At 47.9% G+C, this 13,958-nt stretch overlaps 1 protein-coding gene and 1 long non-coding RNA gene across 3 annotated transcripts in view; one reads left to right on the top strand and one right to left on the bottom strand.

Moving 5' to 3' along the window:
- The first annotated feature begins 1,359 nt into the window (after positions 1-1,359).
- The window catches only part of si:ch73-71d17.2 (mediator of DNA damage checkpoint protein 1), a 47,377-nt gene continuing 34,778 nt past the window's right edge, over positions 1,360-13,958 (top strand). Inside the window, exons 1-5 of the mRNA XM_052515559.1 lie at positions 1,360-1,462; positions 6,039-6,147; positions 6,264-6,355; positions 9,306-9,446; positions 13,742-13,867. Of these exons, the coding sequence (XP_052371519.1) occupies positions 13,813-13,867 (55 nt within the window). The 5' untranslated portion in view covers positions 1,360-1,462; positions 6,039-6,147; positions 6,264-6,355; positions 9,306-9,446; positions 13,742-13,812. The remainder of the gene's footprint in view (positions 1,463-6,038; positions 6,148-6,263; positions 6,356-9,305; positions 9,447-13,741; positions 13,868-13,958) is intronic.
- On the bottom strand, positions 9,462-13,731 carry LOC127928533 (uncharacterized). 2 transcript variants are annotated; one of them, XR_008131486.1, is made up of 3 exons: positions 10,374-13,731; positions 10,081-10,160; positions 9,462-9,743 (listed from the first exon to the last, which is right to left on the bottom strand). It is a non-coding gene; the product is annotated as an uncharacterized LOC127928533 (long non-coding RNA). The 2 variants fall into 2 exon arrangements; XR_008131485.1 differs by having other exon boundaries at positions 9,462-10,160; positions 10,374-12,577; positions 12,664-13,731.

Genomic DNA, 13,958 nt, shown 5'->3' with positions numbered 1-13,958 from the left:
ATAGTGCAGGTAGTCTGGTGGTTGAGCGTTGGACTAGTAACCTGGTAGGTTGTTTGACTGGTACTGTAGATTTAATAGTGCAGGTAGTCTAGTAACCTGGTAGGTTGTTTGACTGGTACTGTAGTTTAGAGCGTTGGACTAGTAACCTGGTAGGTTGTTTGACTGGTACTGTAGATTTAATAGTGCAGGTAGTCTGGTGGTTAGAGCGTTGGACTAGTAACCTGGTAGGTTGTTTGACTGGTACTGTAGATTTAATAGTGCAGGTAGTCTAGTGGTTAGAGCGTTGGACTAGTAACCTGGTAGGTTGTTTGACTGGTACTGTAGATTTAATAGTGCAGGTAGTCTGGTGGTTAGAGCGTTGGACTAGTAACCTGGTAGGTTGTTTGATTTAATAGTGCAGGTAGTCTGGTGGTTAGAGCGTTGGACTAGTAACCCGGTAGGTTGTTTGATTTAATAGTGCAGGTAGTCTGGTGGTTAGAGCGTTGGACTAGTAACCTGGTAGGTTGTTTGACTGGTACTGTAGATTTAATAGTGCAGGTAGTCTGGTGGTTAGAGCGTTGGACTAGTAACCTGGTAGGTTGTTTGACTGGTACTGTAGATTTAATAGTGCAGGTAGTCTGGTGGTTAGAGCGTTGGACTAGTAACCTGGTAGGTTGTTTGACTGGTACTGTAGATTTAATAGTGCAGGTAGTCTGGTGGTTAGAGCGTTGGACTAGTAACCTGGTAGGTTGTTTGACTGGTACTGTAGATTTAATAGTGCAGGTAGTCTGGTGGTTAGAGCGTTGGACTAGTAACCTGGTAGGTTGTTTGACTGGTACTGTAGATTTAATAGTGCAGGTAGTCTAGTGGTTAGAGCGTTGGACTAGTAACCTGGTAGGTTGTTTGACTGGTACTGTAGATTTAATAGTGCAGGTAGTCTAGTGGTTAGAGCGTTGGACTAGTAACCTGGTAGGTTGTTTGACTGGTACTGACCTTTAATATTCTCTAGTCTGTCTTTTGGACTCCTGGTTTGTTTGACTGGTACTGTCTTTCCTAGTGCAGGTAGTCTAGTGGTTAGGCGTTGGACTAGTAACCTGGTAGGTTGTTTGACTGGTACTGTAGATTTAATAGTGCAGGTAGTCTGGTGGTTAGACAGTGGTGGTGTTTGACTGGTACTGGTTTAATGTGCAGGTAGTCTGAGACCAGGTCACCTGGTAGGTTGTTTGACTGGTACTGTAGATTTAATTCAGGTAGTCTGGTGGTTAGAGCGTTGGACTAGTAACCTGGTAGGTTGTTTGAGGTAGACCACAATTCTCTCTCTGTCTGTAACTCCTAGAGACCTTCCTCTCTTTCCTAGGCGGTGTTGGAGATGGTAACAGTGTGTGTGTGTCGTGGTATGGCAGACTGAGACCAGGTCAGGTATTGAGAACGAGAGGCTTCAGAGTCAAGGAGAGCTACGACAAGAGAGACCACCAATATAGAGGTAACACTAGAGACCACCGACATAGAGGTAACACTAGAGACCACCGACATAGAGGTAACACTAGAGACCACTGACATAGAGATAACACTAGAGACCACCGATATATAGAGGTAACACTAGAGACCACCGACATAGAGGTAACACTAGAGACCACCGACATAGAGGTAACACACACACTGAGTGTACAAAACATTAGGAACACCTTTCTAATATAGAGTTGCACCCCCCTCCCCTCAGAACAGCCTCAATTTGTCGGGTCATGGACTCTACACAGTTTTAAAAGCGTTCCACAGAGATGCTGGCCCCATGTTGACTCCAACACTTCCCACTGTTGTGTCAAGTTGTCTGGATGTCCTTTGGGTGGTGGACCGTTCTAGATACACACAGGAAACTGTTGAGCGTGAAAAACCCAGCAGCATTGTAGTTCTTGACACAAACCGGTGCACCTTCTATCCTACTCCTCAAAGGACGTTAAATATTTAGTCTTGCCCGTTCACCCTCTGAATGGCACACGTACACAATCCATGTCTCAATTTTCTCAAGGCTTAAAAATCCTTCTTTAACCCCTTCTCCGTCTCCTCCTCTTCATCTACACAATTTGAAGTGGATTTAACAAATGACATCAAAAAGGGATCATATATTCTGGATTCACCTGGCCAGTCTGTCACGGAAAGAGCAGCTGTTAATGTTTTGTAGGGGCCCAACAACTCATCTGAAGCTAATCTCTGCATTTCAACACTATCCACTATGACCTATGGCCCTTCCAGCACTCTCTTTACAACAACATGAAGTCAACAGAAATGCCCCCAGACAGCATCAAGATAAGAGCTCATTGTTACATATGTTTTAGAGATTGATAAGACTGAACTTCTGAACTTCCGTGCTTCTACACCTTCATTGTTTGCTGTTTGGGGGTTTCAGGCTGGGTTTCTGTTCAGCACTTTGAGATATCAGCTGATGTAAGAAGGGCTATATAAATACATTTGATTTGATTTGAACTAGATCAAAGGTAATTCAATAGTCAATATTAACCTTTAACCAATAGTCTAACAACTCTCTTAAAAAATAAAGTAAAAAGACTTGTGTTTTTTAAGATTTCCTCTATATCACATTTCAGCCAGCCCCCCAGCCAGACCGCCCCAGCCAGACCGCCCCAGCCAGACCGCCCAGCCAGCCCCCCAGCCAGACCCCCACCAGACCGCCCAGCCAGACCGCCCAGCCAGACCCCCCAGCCAGACCGCCCAGCCAGCCCCCCAGCCAGACCGCCCATTCAGCCCCCCCAGGCAGCCCCCACCCAACCCAGACCGCCCAGCCAGCCCCCCAGCCAGACTGCCCAGCCAGACCCCCACAGCCAGACCCCCACCAATCTAGTCAATTCCTCAACTCTCTCCCCGACCCCCACCAGTCAATACCACAACTCTCTCCCCCGACCCCCACCAGTCTAGTCAATACCTCAACTCTCCCCCGGCCCCCACCAGTCAGTACCTCAACTCTCTCCCGACCCCCACCAGTCTAGTCAATACCACAACTCTCTCCCCCGACCCCTAACCGGTCTAGTCAATACCACAACTCTCCCCCCGACCCCCACCAGTCTAGTCAATACCTCAACTCTCTCCCCGACCCCCACCAGTCAATACCACAACTCTCTCCCGACCCCCACCAGTCTAGTCAATACCTCAACTCTCCCCCCGACCCCCACCAGTCAATACCTCAACTCTCTCCCCCGACCCCCACCAGTCTAGTCAATACCTCAACTCTCTCCCCGACCCCCACCAGTCAATACCACAACTCTCTCCCGACCCCCACCAGTCTAGTCAATACCACAACTCTCTCCCCGACCCCTAACCGGTCTAGTCAATACCACAACTCTCCCCCCGACCCCCACCAGTCTAGTCAATACCTCAACTCTCTCCCCGACCCCCACCAGTCAATACCACAACTCTCTCCCGACCCCCACCAGTCTAGTCAATACCTCAACTCTCCCCCCCGACCCCCACCAGTCAATACCTCAACTCTCTCCCCGACCCCCACCAGTCTAGTCAATACCTCAACTCTCTCCCCCGACCCCCACCAGTCAATACCACAACTCTCTCCCCGACCCCCACCAGTCTAGTCAATACCTCAACTCTCTCCCTGACCCCCACCAGTCAATACCTCAACTCTCTCCCCGACCCCCACCAGTCAATACCTCAACTCTCTCCCCGACCCCCACCAGTCAATACCTCAACTCTCTCCCCGACCCCCACCAGTCAATACCTCAACTCTATCCCCGACCCCCACCAGTCAATACCTTAACTCTCCTCCCGACCCCCACCTGTCTCAATACCACAACTCCCCCCCGACCCCCACCAGCCTAGTCAATACCACAACTCTCTCCCCGACCCCCACCAGTCTAGTCAATACCTCAACTCTCTCCCCCGACCCCCACCAGTCTAGTCAATACCTCAACTCTCTCCCCGACCCCCACCAGTCTAGTCAATGCCACAACCCTCTCCCCCGACCCCCACCAGTCAGTCAATACCTCAACTCTCTCCCCGACCCCCACCAGTCAATACCTCAACTCTCTCCCCGACCCCCACCAGTCAATACCACAACTCTATCCCCGACCCCCACCAGTCAATACCTCAACTCTCTCCCCCGACCCCCACCTGTCGAGTCAATACCACAACTCTCTCCCCGACCCCCACCAGTCTAGTCAATACCTCAACTCTCTCCCCGACCCCCACCAGTCTAGTCAATACCTCAACTCTCTCCCCGACCCCCACCAGTCTAGTCAATACCTCAACTCTCTCCCCGACCCCCACCAGTCTAGTCAATACCTCAACTCTCTCCCCGACCCCCACCAGTCTAGTCAATACCTCAACTCTCTCCCCGACCCCCACCAGTCTAGTCAATACCTCAACTCTCTCCCCGACCCCCACCAATCAATACCTCAACTCTCTCCCCCGACCCCCACCAGTCAAATACCTCAACTCTCTCCCCCGACCCCCACCAGTCTAGTCAATACCTCAACTCTCTCCCGACCCCCACCAATCAATACCTCAACTCTCTCCCGACCCCCACCAGTCTAGTCAATACCACAACTCTCTCCCCCGACCCCCACCAGTCAATACCTCAACTCTCTCCCCGACACCAGTCTAGTCAATACCTCAACTCTCTCCCCGACCCCCACCAGTCTAGTCAATACCTCAACTCTCTCCCCCGACCCCCACCAGTCAATACCTCAACTCTCTCCCCGACACCAGTCTAGTCAATACCTCAACTCTCTCCCGACCCCCACCAGTCAATACCTCGACTCTCTCCCCGACCCCCACCAGTCAATACCTCAACTCTCTCCCCGACCCCCACCAGTCAATACCTCAACTCTCTCCCCGACCCCCACCAGTCAATACCACGACTCTCTCCCCGACCCCCACCAGTCAATACCACGACTCTCTCCCCGACCCCCACCAGTCAATACCACGACTCTCTCCCCGACCCCCACCAGTCAATACCACGACTCTCTCCCGACCCCCACCAGTCAATACCACGACTCTCTCCCCGACCCCCACCAGTCAATACCACGACTCTCTCCCCGACCCCCACCAGTCAATACCACGACTCTCTCCCCGACCCCCACCAGTCAATACCACGACTCTCTCCCCCGACCCCCACCAGTCTAGTCAATACCTCAACTCTCTCCCCGACCCCCACCAGTCAATACCACGACTCTCTCCCCGACCCCCACCAGTCTAGTCAATACCTCAACTCTCTCCCCGACCCCCACCAGTCAATACCACGACTCTCTCTAACTACTTTTGTTCTGCTTTCTCTCCAACGGTACATCAACTGGTGAAAGCTAAGCTAAGCTAAATTCATTCACTTCTGTTGAAACGGGATAAAAGGTTGCAAAATATTTCCATACAAACAGCTGTTAGATAGTAGTAATAGCCACCTCGTCTCGCTATCTGATCTGATAAGGCTGATCTGGCTGTGGCAGCTACTCGCTAGCTAATTCATTCACCTTATGGGTTATGGAACATGAGCTAACGTTTACATGTCAGTTACACTACTAGCTCAGCACTGGGAATAAACGCTAGTTGTCTAGTTTTTCTTCTTCTTCTGTTAAGTTAAACAACAGTTAGCCAGTTTCTGCTCCGCCTACTTTTAGAATTCGGACTTCCACTTAAACACCGTCAGTAGTTGCCTCTGTTCGTCTCTCCCGTCCAGCGAGCCTTTCAGGAGCTTCACACAGCCTGTCAGCCCGCTCTGTGGTGTCCGCCGCAGTCTTAAATCCAGCCGACTGAAACAGCCTACTTGGTCCAGAAAGCACACTGATGCTGTTTTTGGTATCGGAGTGCAATGATACAAATGCAATTCCAGAATATGGAGGGATTATGATTTCCCCAAGTTGTGACCCTGATGATTTGTACACACACACACACACACACACACACACACACACACACACACACACACACACACACACACACACACACACACACACACACACACACACACACACACACACACACACACACACACACACTCCAGATCTACTGAAAGAAGTCAAGAACACTCTCTCTCCCTCCATCAGAGATCAGTCTAAACTCCAGGAACCCGTCAGCTGAGATCTCTATCGTCCCAGAATTCTCTCTGTCTGCTGACGTCCGTTTGCTACGTCCCTCCTACTCCTTCTGTAATGGGTAGGACGTCACGCACACACACACACACACAACTGTGTTAGAGATGTGGATTTAATCACCCATGGAAACCCTGTCTTCTAATCTCCATGTTAACCCTGACTTCCTGTCTCTGACAGGAAGGATCTCCTCGGCTGTCCCCACGGCAACATCTGTGATGTCATCGGCCTGGTGGTGTTCTCTGGCCGGCCTGAAAGAATCAGGAGCAAGGGTGGGTTACCATGTAATGGGTTTTTATAGAAGAGACATGTCATTTAACTGTAAAGATGTGTTGCCATGACCACGATCAGTCACTTCAAAAGTAGATGGCCTTTGCTCATCCAGCACCCGCAAACTTTCCTTCAATTCACAAGTGGCTGAAACTATCTCACCGGAGAAAGCATCCGGGGGAAACAGCTCTTTATGATACGATGGCTACAGGGCCCATCTCACCGGAGAAAGACCCCTTGACTTTTTCCACGTTTTTGTTGTGTTACAGACTGAATTACATTTGAGTACATTTAGATTTTGTCACCTGACCTCTACACACAAAACACCATAATGTCAAAGTGGAATTCTATTTTTAGAAACGTTGTATCCATAAAAAAGGAAAAGCTGAAATGTCTTGAGTCAATAAGCCCCTTTGTTATGCCTCAATAAGTTCAGGAGTCATATGTATTTATTTAACCTTTTATTTAACTAAGCACTACGTCAGTTAAGAACAAATTCTTATTTACAATGACGGCCTACCAGAAGGAGAAAGACCTCCTACAGGGACGGGGGCTTTAAAAATATAGATATAAATACAGGACACAACACACATGACAACACTACATATAAGACAACAACACAGCAAGGCAGCAACACAGCAAGACAACAACACAGCAAGGCAGCAACACATGACAACACTACATATAAGACAACAACACAGCAAGACAGCAACACAGCAAGACAGCAACACAGCAAGACAACAACACAGCAAGACAGCAACACAGCAAGGCAGCAACACAGCAAGACAACAACACAGCAAGGCAACAACACAGCAAGGCAGCAACACATGACAACACTACATATAAGACAACAACACAGCAAGACAGCAACACAGCAAGACAACAACACAGCAAGGCAGCAACACATGACAACACTACATATAAGACAACAACACAGCAAGACAGCAACACAGCAAGACAGCAACACAGCAAGACAGCAACACATGACAACACTACATATAAGACAACAACACAGCAAGACAGCAACACAGCAAGACAACAACACAGCAAGGCAGCAACACATGACAACACTACATATAAGACAACAACACAGCAAGACAGCAACACAGCAAGACAACAACACAGCAAGACAGCAACACAGCAAGACAGCAACACAGCAAGGCAGCAACACATGACAACACTACATATAAGACAACAACACAGCAAGACAGCAACACAGCAAGACAGCAACACAGCAAGGCAGCAACACAGCAAGACAGCAACACATGACAACACTACATATAAGACAACAACACAGCAAGACAGCAACACAGCAAGGCAGCAACACAGCAAGACAGCAACACATGACAACACTACATATAAGACAACAACACAGCAAGGCAGCAACACAGCAAGGCAGCAACACATGACAACACAATGTGGAGGCTATATACAGGGGGTACTGGTACAGAGTCAATGTGGATGCTATATACAGGGTATTACGGTACAGAGTCAATGTGGAGACTATATACAGGGTATTACGGTACAGGGTCAATGTGGAGACTATATACAGGGTATTACGGTACAGGGTCAATATGCGGTGGCACCGGTTAGTTCAGGTAGGTAGAGTTAATTGAAGTGACTAGATGACAACAGAGAGTGGCAGTGGTGTGGAGAGGGGAGGGGGGTCAATGTGAATAGTCTGGGTAGCCATTTGACTAGATGTTTGGGAGTCTTATGGCTTGGGGGCAGAAGCTGTTTAGAAGCCTCTTGGACCTAGACTTGGCACTCCAGTCCTGCTTGCCTTGTGGTAGCAGGGAGAACAGTCTATGACTTGATGACTGGAGTCTCTGACCATTTTTAGGGCCTTCCCCTGACACCGCCTGGTATAGAGGTCCTGGATGGCAGGAAGCTTGAGCCCGGTGTCTTGCGGTCGGAGGCTGAGCAGTTGTCATACCAGGCAGTGATGCAACCAGTCAGGATGCTTTCGATGGTGCAGCTGTAAAACCTTTTGAGGATCTGATGATGTTGAGGGAGAGGTTGTTATTCTGGCACCACCTGGCCAGGTGTCTGACCTCCTCCCTATAGGCTGTCTCGTCGTTGTTGGTGATCAGGCCTACCACTGTTGTGTCATCAGCAAACTTAATGATGGTGTTGTAGTCGTGCCTGGCCACGTAGTCGTGCCTGGCCACGCAGTCGTGGGTGAACAGGGAGTACAGGACGGGACTGAGCACGCACCCCTGAGGGGCCCCCGTGTTGTGGATCAGCATGGCGGATGTGTTGTTACCTACCCTCACCACCTGGGGGCGGCCCGTCAGGAAGTCCAGGATCCAGTTGCAGAGGGAGGTGTTTAGTCCTAGGATCCTTAGCTTATTGATGATCTCTGAGGGCACTATGGTGTTGAACGCTGAGCTGTAGTCAATGAATAGCATTATCACATAGGTGTTCCTTTAGTCCAGGTGGGAAAGGGCAGTGTGGAGTGCAATAGAGATTGCATCATCTGTGGATCTGTTGGTGCGGTATTTAAATTGAAATGGGTCTAGGGTTTCTGGGATAATGGTGTTGATGTGAGCCATGACCAGCCTTTCAAAACACTTCATGGCTACAGAAGTGAGTGCTATGGGTCAGTAGTCATTTAGCCAGGTTACCTTAGTGTTCTTGGGCACATGGACTATGGTGGTCTGCTTGAAACATGTTGGTATTAGAGACTCGGACAGGGAGAGGTTGAAAATATCAGTGGAGACACTTGCTAGTTGGTCAGTGCATGCTTGCAGTACACGTCCTGGTAATCCATCTGGTCCTGCTGCCTTGTGAATGTTGACCTGCTTGAAGGTAATAAGTTATTACAGTTTTAATGTCCTGTTGGTAGTTTAATCTTCCCATTAACTCGTCCATTTTATTGTCCAAAGATTGCATGTTTGCGAGCAGAATTGAGGGGAGTGGGGGTTTATTCAATCGCCTCCGACTCCTCAGAAGGCAGCCCGCCCTCCGGCCTCTCTTTCTCCGCCTCCTCTTCATGCAGATCACTGGGGTCGGGGCCTGTTCCCGAGGGAGCCTTATATCCTTTGGCTCGTCAGAGTCGTGAAAGAAGAAAAAGGATTCTGCTAGTCTGTGGTGAGTAATCGCAGTCCTGATGTCTAGAAGTTATTTTCGGTCATAAGAGACGGTAGCAGCAACATTATGTAAAAAAATAAGTTATAAACGAACAAAAAAACACAATCGGCTCAGAAGTCATTGTTGATGATATCTGCCTCTTCTGCCTAATGGTAAGTCACTGGTAATGATATCTACCTCTTCTGCCTAATGGTAAGTCACTGGTAATGATATCTACCTCTTCTGCCTAATGGTAAGTCACTGGTAATGATATCTACCTCTTCTGCCTAATGGTAAGTCACTGGTGATGATATCTACCTCTTCTGCCTAATGGTAAGTCACTGGTGATGATATCTACCTCTTCTGCCTAATGGTAAGTCACTGGTGATGATATCTGTCTAATGGTAAGTCACTGGTAATGATATCTGTCTAATGGTAAGTCACTGGTAATGATATCTGTCTAATGGTAAGTCACTGGTAATGATATCTGTCTAATGGTAAGTCACTGGTGATGATATCTACCTCTTCTGCCTAATGGTAAGTCACTGGTGATGATATCTGTCTAATGGTAAGTCACTGGTAATGATATCTGTCTAATGGTAAGTCACTGGTGATGATATCTGTCTAATGGTAAGTCACTGGTAATGATATCTACCTCTTCTGCCTAATGGTAAGTCACTGGTAATGATATCTACCTCTTCTGCCTAATGGTAAGTCACTGGTAATGATATCTACCTCTTCTGCCTAATGGTAAGTCACTGGTGATGATATCTGTCTAATGGTAAGTCACTGGTAATGATATCTGTCTAATGGTAAGTCACTGGTGATGATATCTGCCTCTTCTGCCTAATGGTAAGTCACTGGTAATGATATCTGTCTAATGGTAAGTCACTGGTGATGATATCTACCTCTTCTGCCTAATGGTAAGTCACTGGTGATGATATCTACCTCTTCTGCCTAATGGTAAGTCACTGGTAATGATATCTGTCTAATGGTAAGTCACTGGTGATGATATCTGCCTAATGGTAAGTCACTGGTGATGATATCTGCCTCTTCTGCCTAATGGTAAGTCACTGGTAATGATATCTGTCTAATGGTAAGTCACTGGTGATGATATCTACCTCTTCTGCCTAATGGTAAGTCACTGGTGATGATATCTACCTCTTCTGCCTAATGGTAAGTCACTGGTGATGATATCTGCCTCTTCTGCCTAATGGTAAGTCACTGGTGATGATATCTACCTCTTCTGCCTAATGGTAAGTCACTGGTGATGATATCTACCTCTTCTGTCTAATGGTAAGTCACTGGTGATGATATCTACCTCTTCTGCCTAATGGTAAGTCACTGGTGTCGTGTCGTTGACTTTAATTAAATGTGAAGACAATGTTATCAAATCAATTCTCTATGTTTATTTTAATTACACAATTCAACAAATGTAAATTTAACTAGGAAGTTGGGGCACCACGGGAACATGTTATTTATAGAGTGTCAATTTCCCCCACTATAACTCTTCAGATGCTTTCATATCTTATCGTTTACAGTCACTTATTAATGTATTGTTACCGCATCAGTTCTCATTACTGAACGTCGCAAACCCTTGGATATCTGCACCAACCCTAGCATAGAATCATTAATCTGTGATATAAAAAAATGGGCTTAATTATTTATTTACTAACTAACTTAATCACATAATTACATAAACACACAATAGGTCATACATTGGTTACTACATGATACAAAGAAAAAGTCCCTAGCGGACCAAACTGATATGACGGCTTGGTAGACAAAAGGAAAGGGGGTGGGGACTGCTCAAGAGCGGGAGACTCATAGCTGATTACTACACTCATAGAAATCGCTAGTACTTTGAATATGAACAACCGCTCATTCGAAAATAAATGGCAATTTACATATTTCCGAGTGTATGTCTTGTTGTCTCCCTCTGTGGTCGGCCGGTCCATCTGCTGGAGAGAGTAGACAGAAAAGTCTCTGGTTGTGTTCATAATGGATACGTCAGGCGTACCCAATGTTGTCGCATATGATTGATGTCTTGTCTCCCGGTCCATCTGCTGGAGAGAGTAGACAGAAAAGTCTCTGGTTGTAATGGATACGTCAGCCGTACCCAATGTTGTCGCATATGATTGATGTCTTGTCTCCCGGTCCATCTGCTGGAGAGAGTAGACAGAAAAGTCTCTGGTTGTAATGGAGACGTCAGCCGTACCCAATGTTGTCGCATATGATTGATGTTTCGGCGGTTGCCTGTATTCTTGTCCGAGGCTTCGTACATTTCCAGCTACACACGGTTAGTTTGACGTCCTAGGATTTCTTACTTCTGTAGTGAATCGATAGTCTCGATAGTTGAACCATTTCCAGCTGTGTAGCCAATGCTCCACGCTGTATGGTCTTGTCCTTTGGTAGAGTTGTAGTGCCAACCACTTCATATAATTCTGGTCTTAGAAATTCAACCATTTTGCCACCTTAGCTTACACCGTGGTTTGCGTGGTCCAGTGGCCTATAGAATCGTAGCCATCCGTCCCGGCGTTCTCTGACTTAATGTAAATTTAGTCAGAAGTGGGTTTTATACTCTGTGGAAGAAGGGGGCGGTTCCATGATGTAATGTCTGGCCTCACGGGGGCGTGGCCACTGACTAGTTCACTGTTTTCTATGGAGAACAATTCTCATTTAGAAGGCCAACATTACATTACATCTTTTCACAAATAGTTTCATATTCAGTCATTCATTTTATCCAACATCTAGATGCGAGTCTGATCATTGAAAACACAAGCGGAGATACAATCATGTGGGTCTCCTGTCTTTCATGAGGTCACCATGAGGTCACCATGAGGTCACCAATTGAAACAACTTTGACAGCATTGTTCTTTAAATATCCACAGACCATTCCCACATTGCTTAATTATCAAAACTTCTGATTGTCCAAGTGTCTCTCTGTGTTCCACAGTTTACATTCCAACCTCGAACACTACAGAGCATAGGGGTATTTTACGACCGCCATAAAACAGTCCCCCCCTTCTGAGAGAGAGCACGCTGTAGAGAGTCATGACACTCCCCCTCTATGAGAGAGAGCACACTGTAGAGAGTCATGACACTCCCCCTCTATGAGAGAGAGCACGCTGTAGAGAGTCATGACACTCCCCCTCTATGAGAGAGAGCACACTGTAGAGAGTCATGACACTCCCCCTCTATGAGAGAGAGCACACTGTAGAGAGTCATGACACTCCACCTCTACGAGAGAGAGCACACTGTAGAGAGTCATGACACTCCCCCTCTATGAGAGAGAGCACACTGTAGAGAGTCATGACACTCCCCCTCTATGAGAGAGAGCACGCTGTAGAGAGTCATGACACTCCCCCTCTATGAGAGAGAGCACGCTGTAGAGAGTCATGACACTCCCCCTCTACGAGAGAGAGCACACTGTAGAGAGTCATGACACTCCCCCTCTATGAGAGAGAGCACACTGTAGAGAGTCATGACACTCCCCCTCTACGAGAGAGAGCACACTGTAGAGAGTCATGACACTCCCCCTCTATGAGAGAGAGCACGCTGTAGAGAGTCATGACACTCCCCCTCTATGAGAGAGAGCACACTGTAGAGAGTCATGACACTCCCCCTCTATGAGAGAGAGCACGCTGTAGAGAGTCATGACACTCCCCCTCTATGAGAGAGAGCACACTGTAGAGAGTCATGACACTCCCCCTCTATGAGAGAGAGCACACTGTAGAGAGTCATGACACTCCCCCTCTACGAGAGAGAGCACACTGTAGAGAGTCATGACACTCCCCCTCTACGAGAGAGAGCACACTGTAGAGAGTCATGACACTCCCCCTCTATGAGAGAGAGCACACTGTAGAGAGTCATGACACTCCCCCTCTATGAGAGAGAGCACACTGTAGAGAGTCATGACACTCCCCCTCTATGAGAGAGAGCACACTGTAGAGAGTCATGACACTCCCCCTCTATGAGAGAGAGCACACTGTAGAGAGTCATGACACTCCCCCTCTATGAGAGAGAGCACACTGTAGAGAGTCATGACACTCCCCCTCTATGAGAGAGAGCACACTGTAGAGAGTCATGACACTCCCCCTCTATGAGAGAGAGCACACTGTAGAGAGTCATGACACTCCCCCTCTACGAGAGAGAGCACACTGTAGAGAGTCATGACACTCCCCCTCTACGAGAGAGAGCACACTGTAGAGAGTCATGACACTCCCCCTCTATGAGAGAGAGCACGCTGTAGAGAGGACCCACTGATGGTGACTGATGAGGATGGTGGTGACGATGATGATATCTTCCTCATGCAGATGGACAGGGTAAAGAGCTGTTGGAGTATCGGTGGCTCCGATTGGACGACGGGACTTCTGATCAACCAATCATGATAAAGCTCTTCTCAACGTCTCAACCAGAGGCACACAACAAGATACTCCCACGTGAGATAATACACACACACACACACACACACACACACACACACACACACACACGGACTCCTCCTATACTCTACTCATGCCTCCCCTCAAC

This window comes from Oncorhynchus keta, unplaced genomic scaffold, assembly GCF_023373465.1.
Source record: "Oncorhynchus keta strain PuntledgeMale-10-30-2019 unplaced genomic scaffold, Oket_V2 Un_scaffold_2955_pilon_pilon, whole genome shotgun sequence".
NCBI classification, from domain to species: Eukaryota; Metazoa; Chordata; class Actinopteri; order Salmoniformes; family Salmonidae; genus Oncorhynchus; species Oncorhynchus keta.
This window is presented reverse-complemented; position numbering and strand designations above follow the sequence as displayed.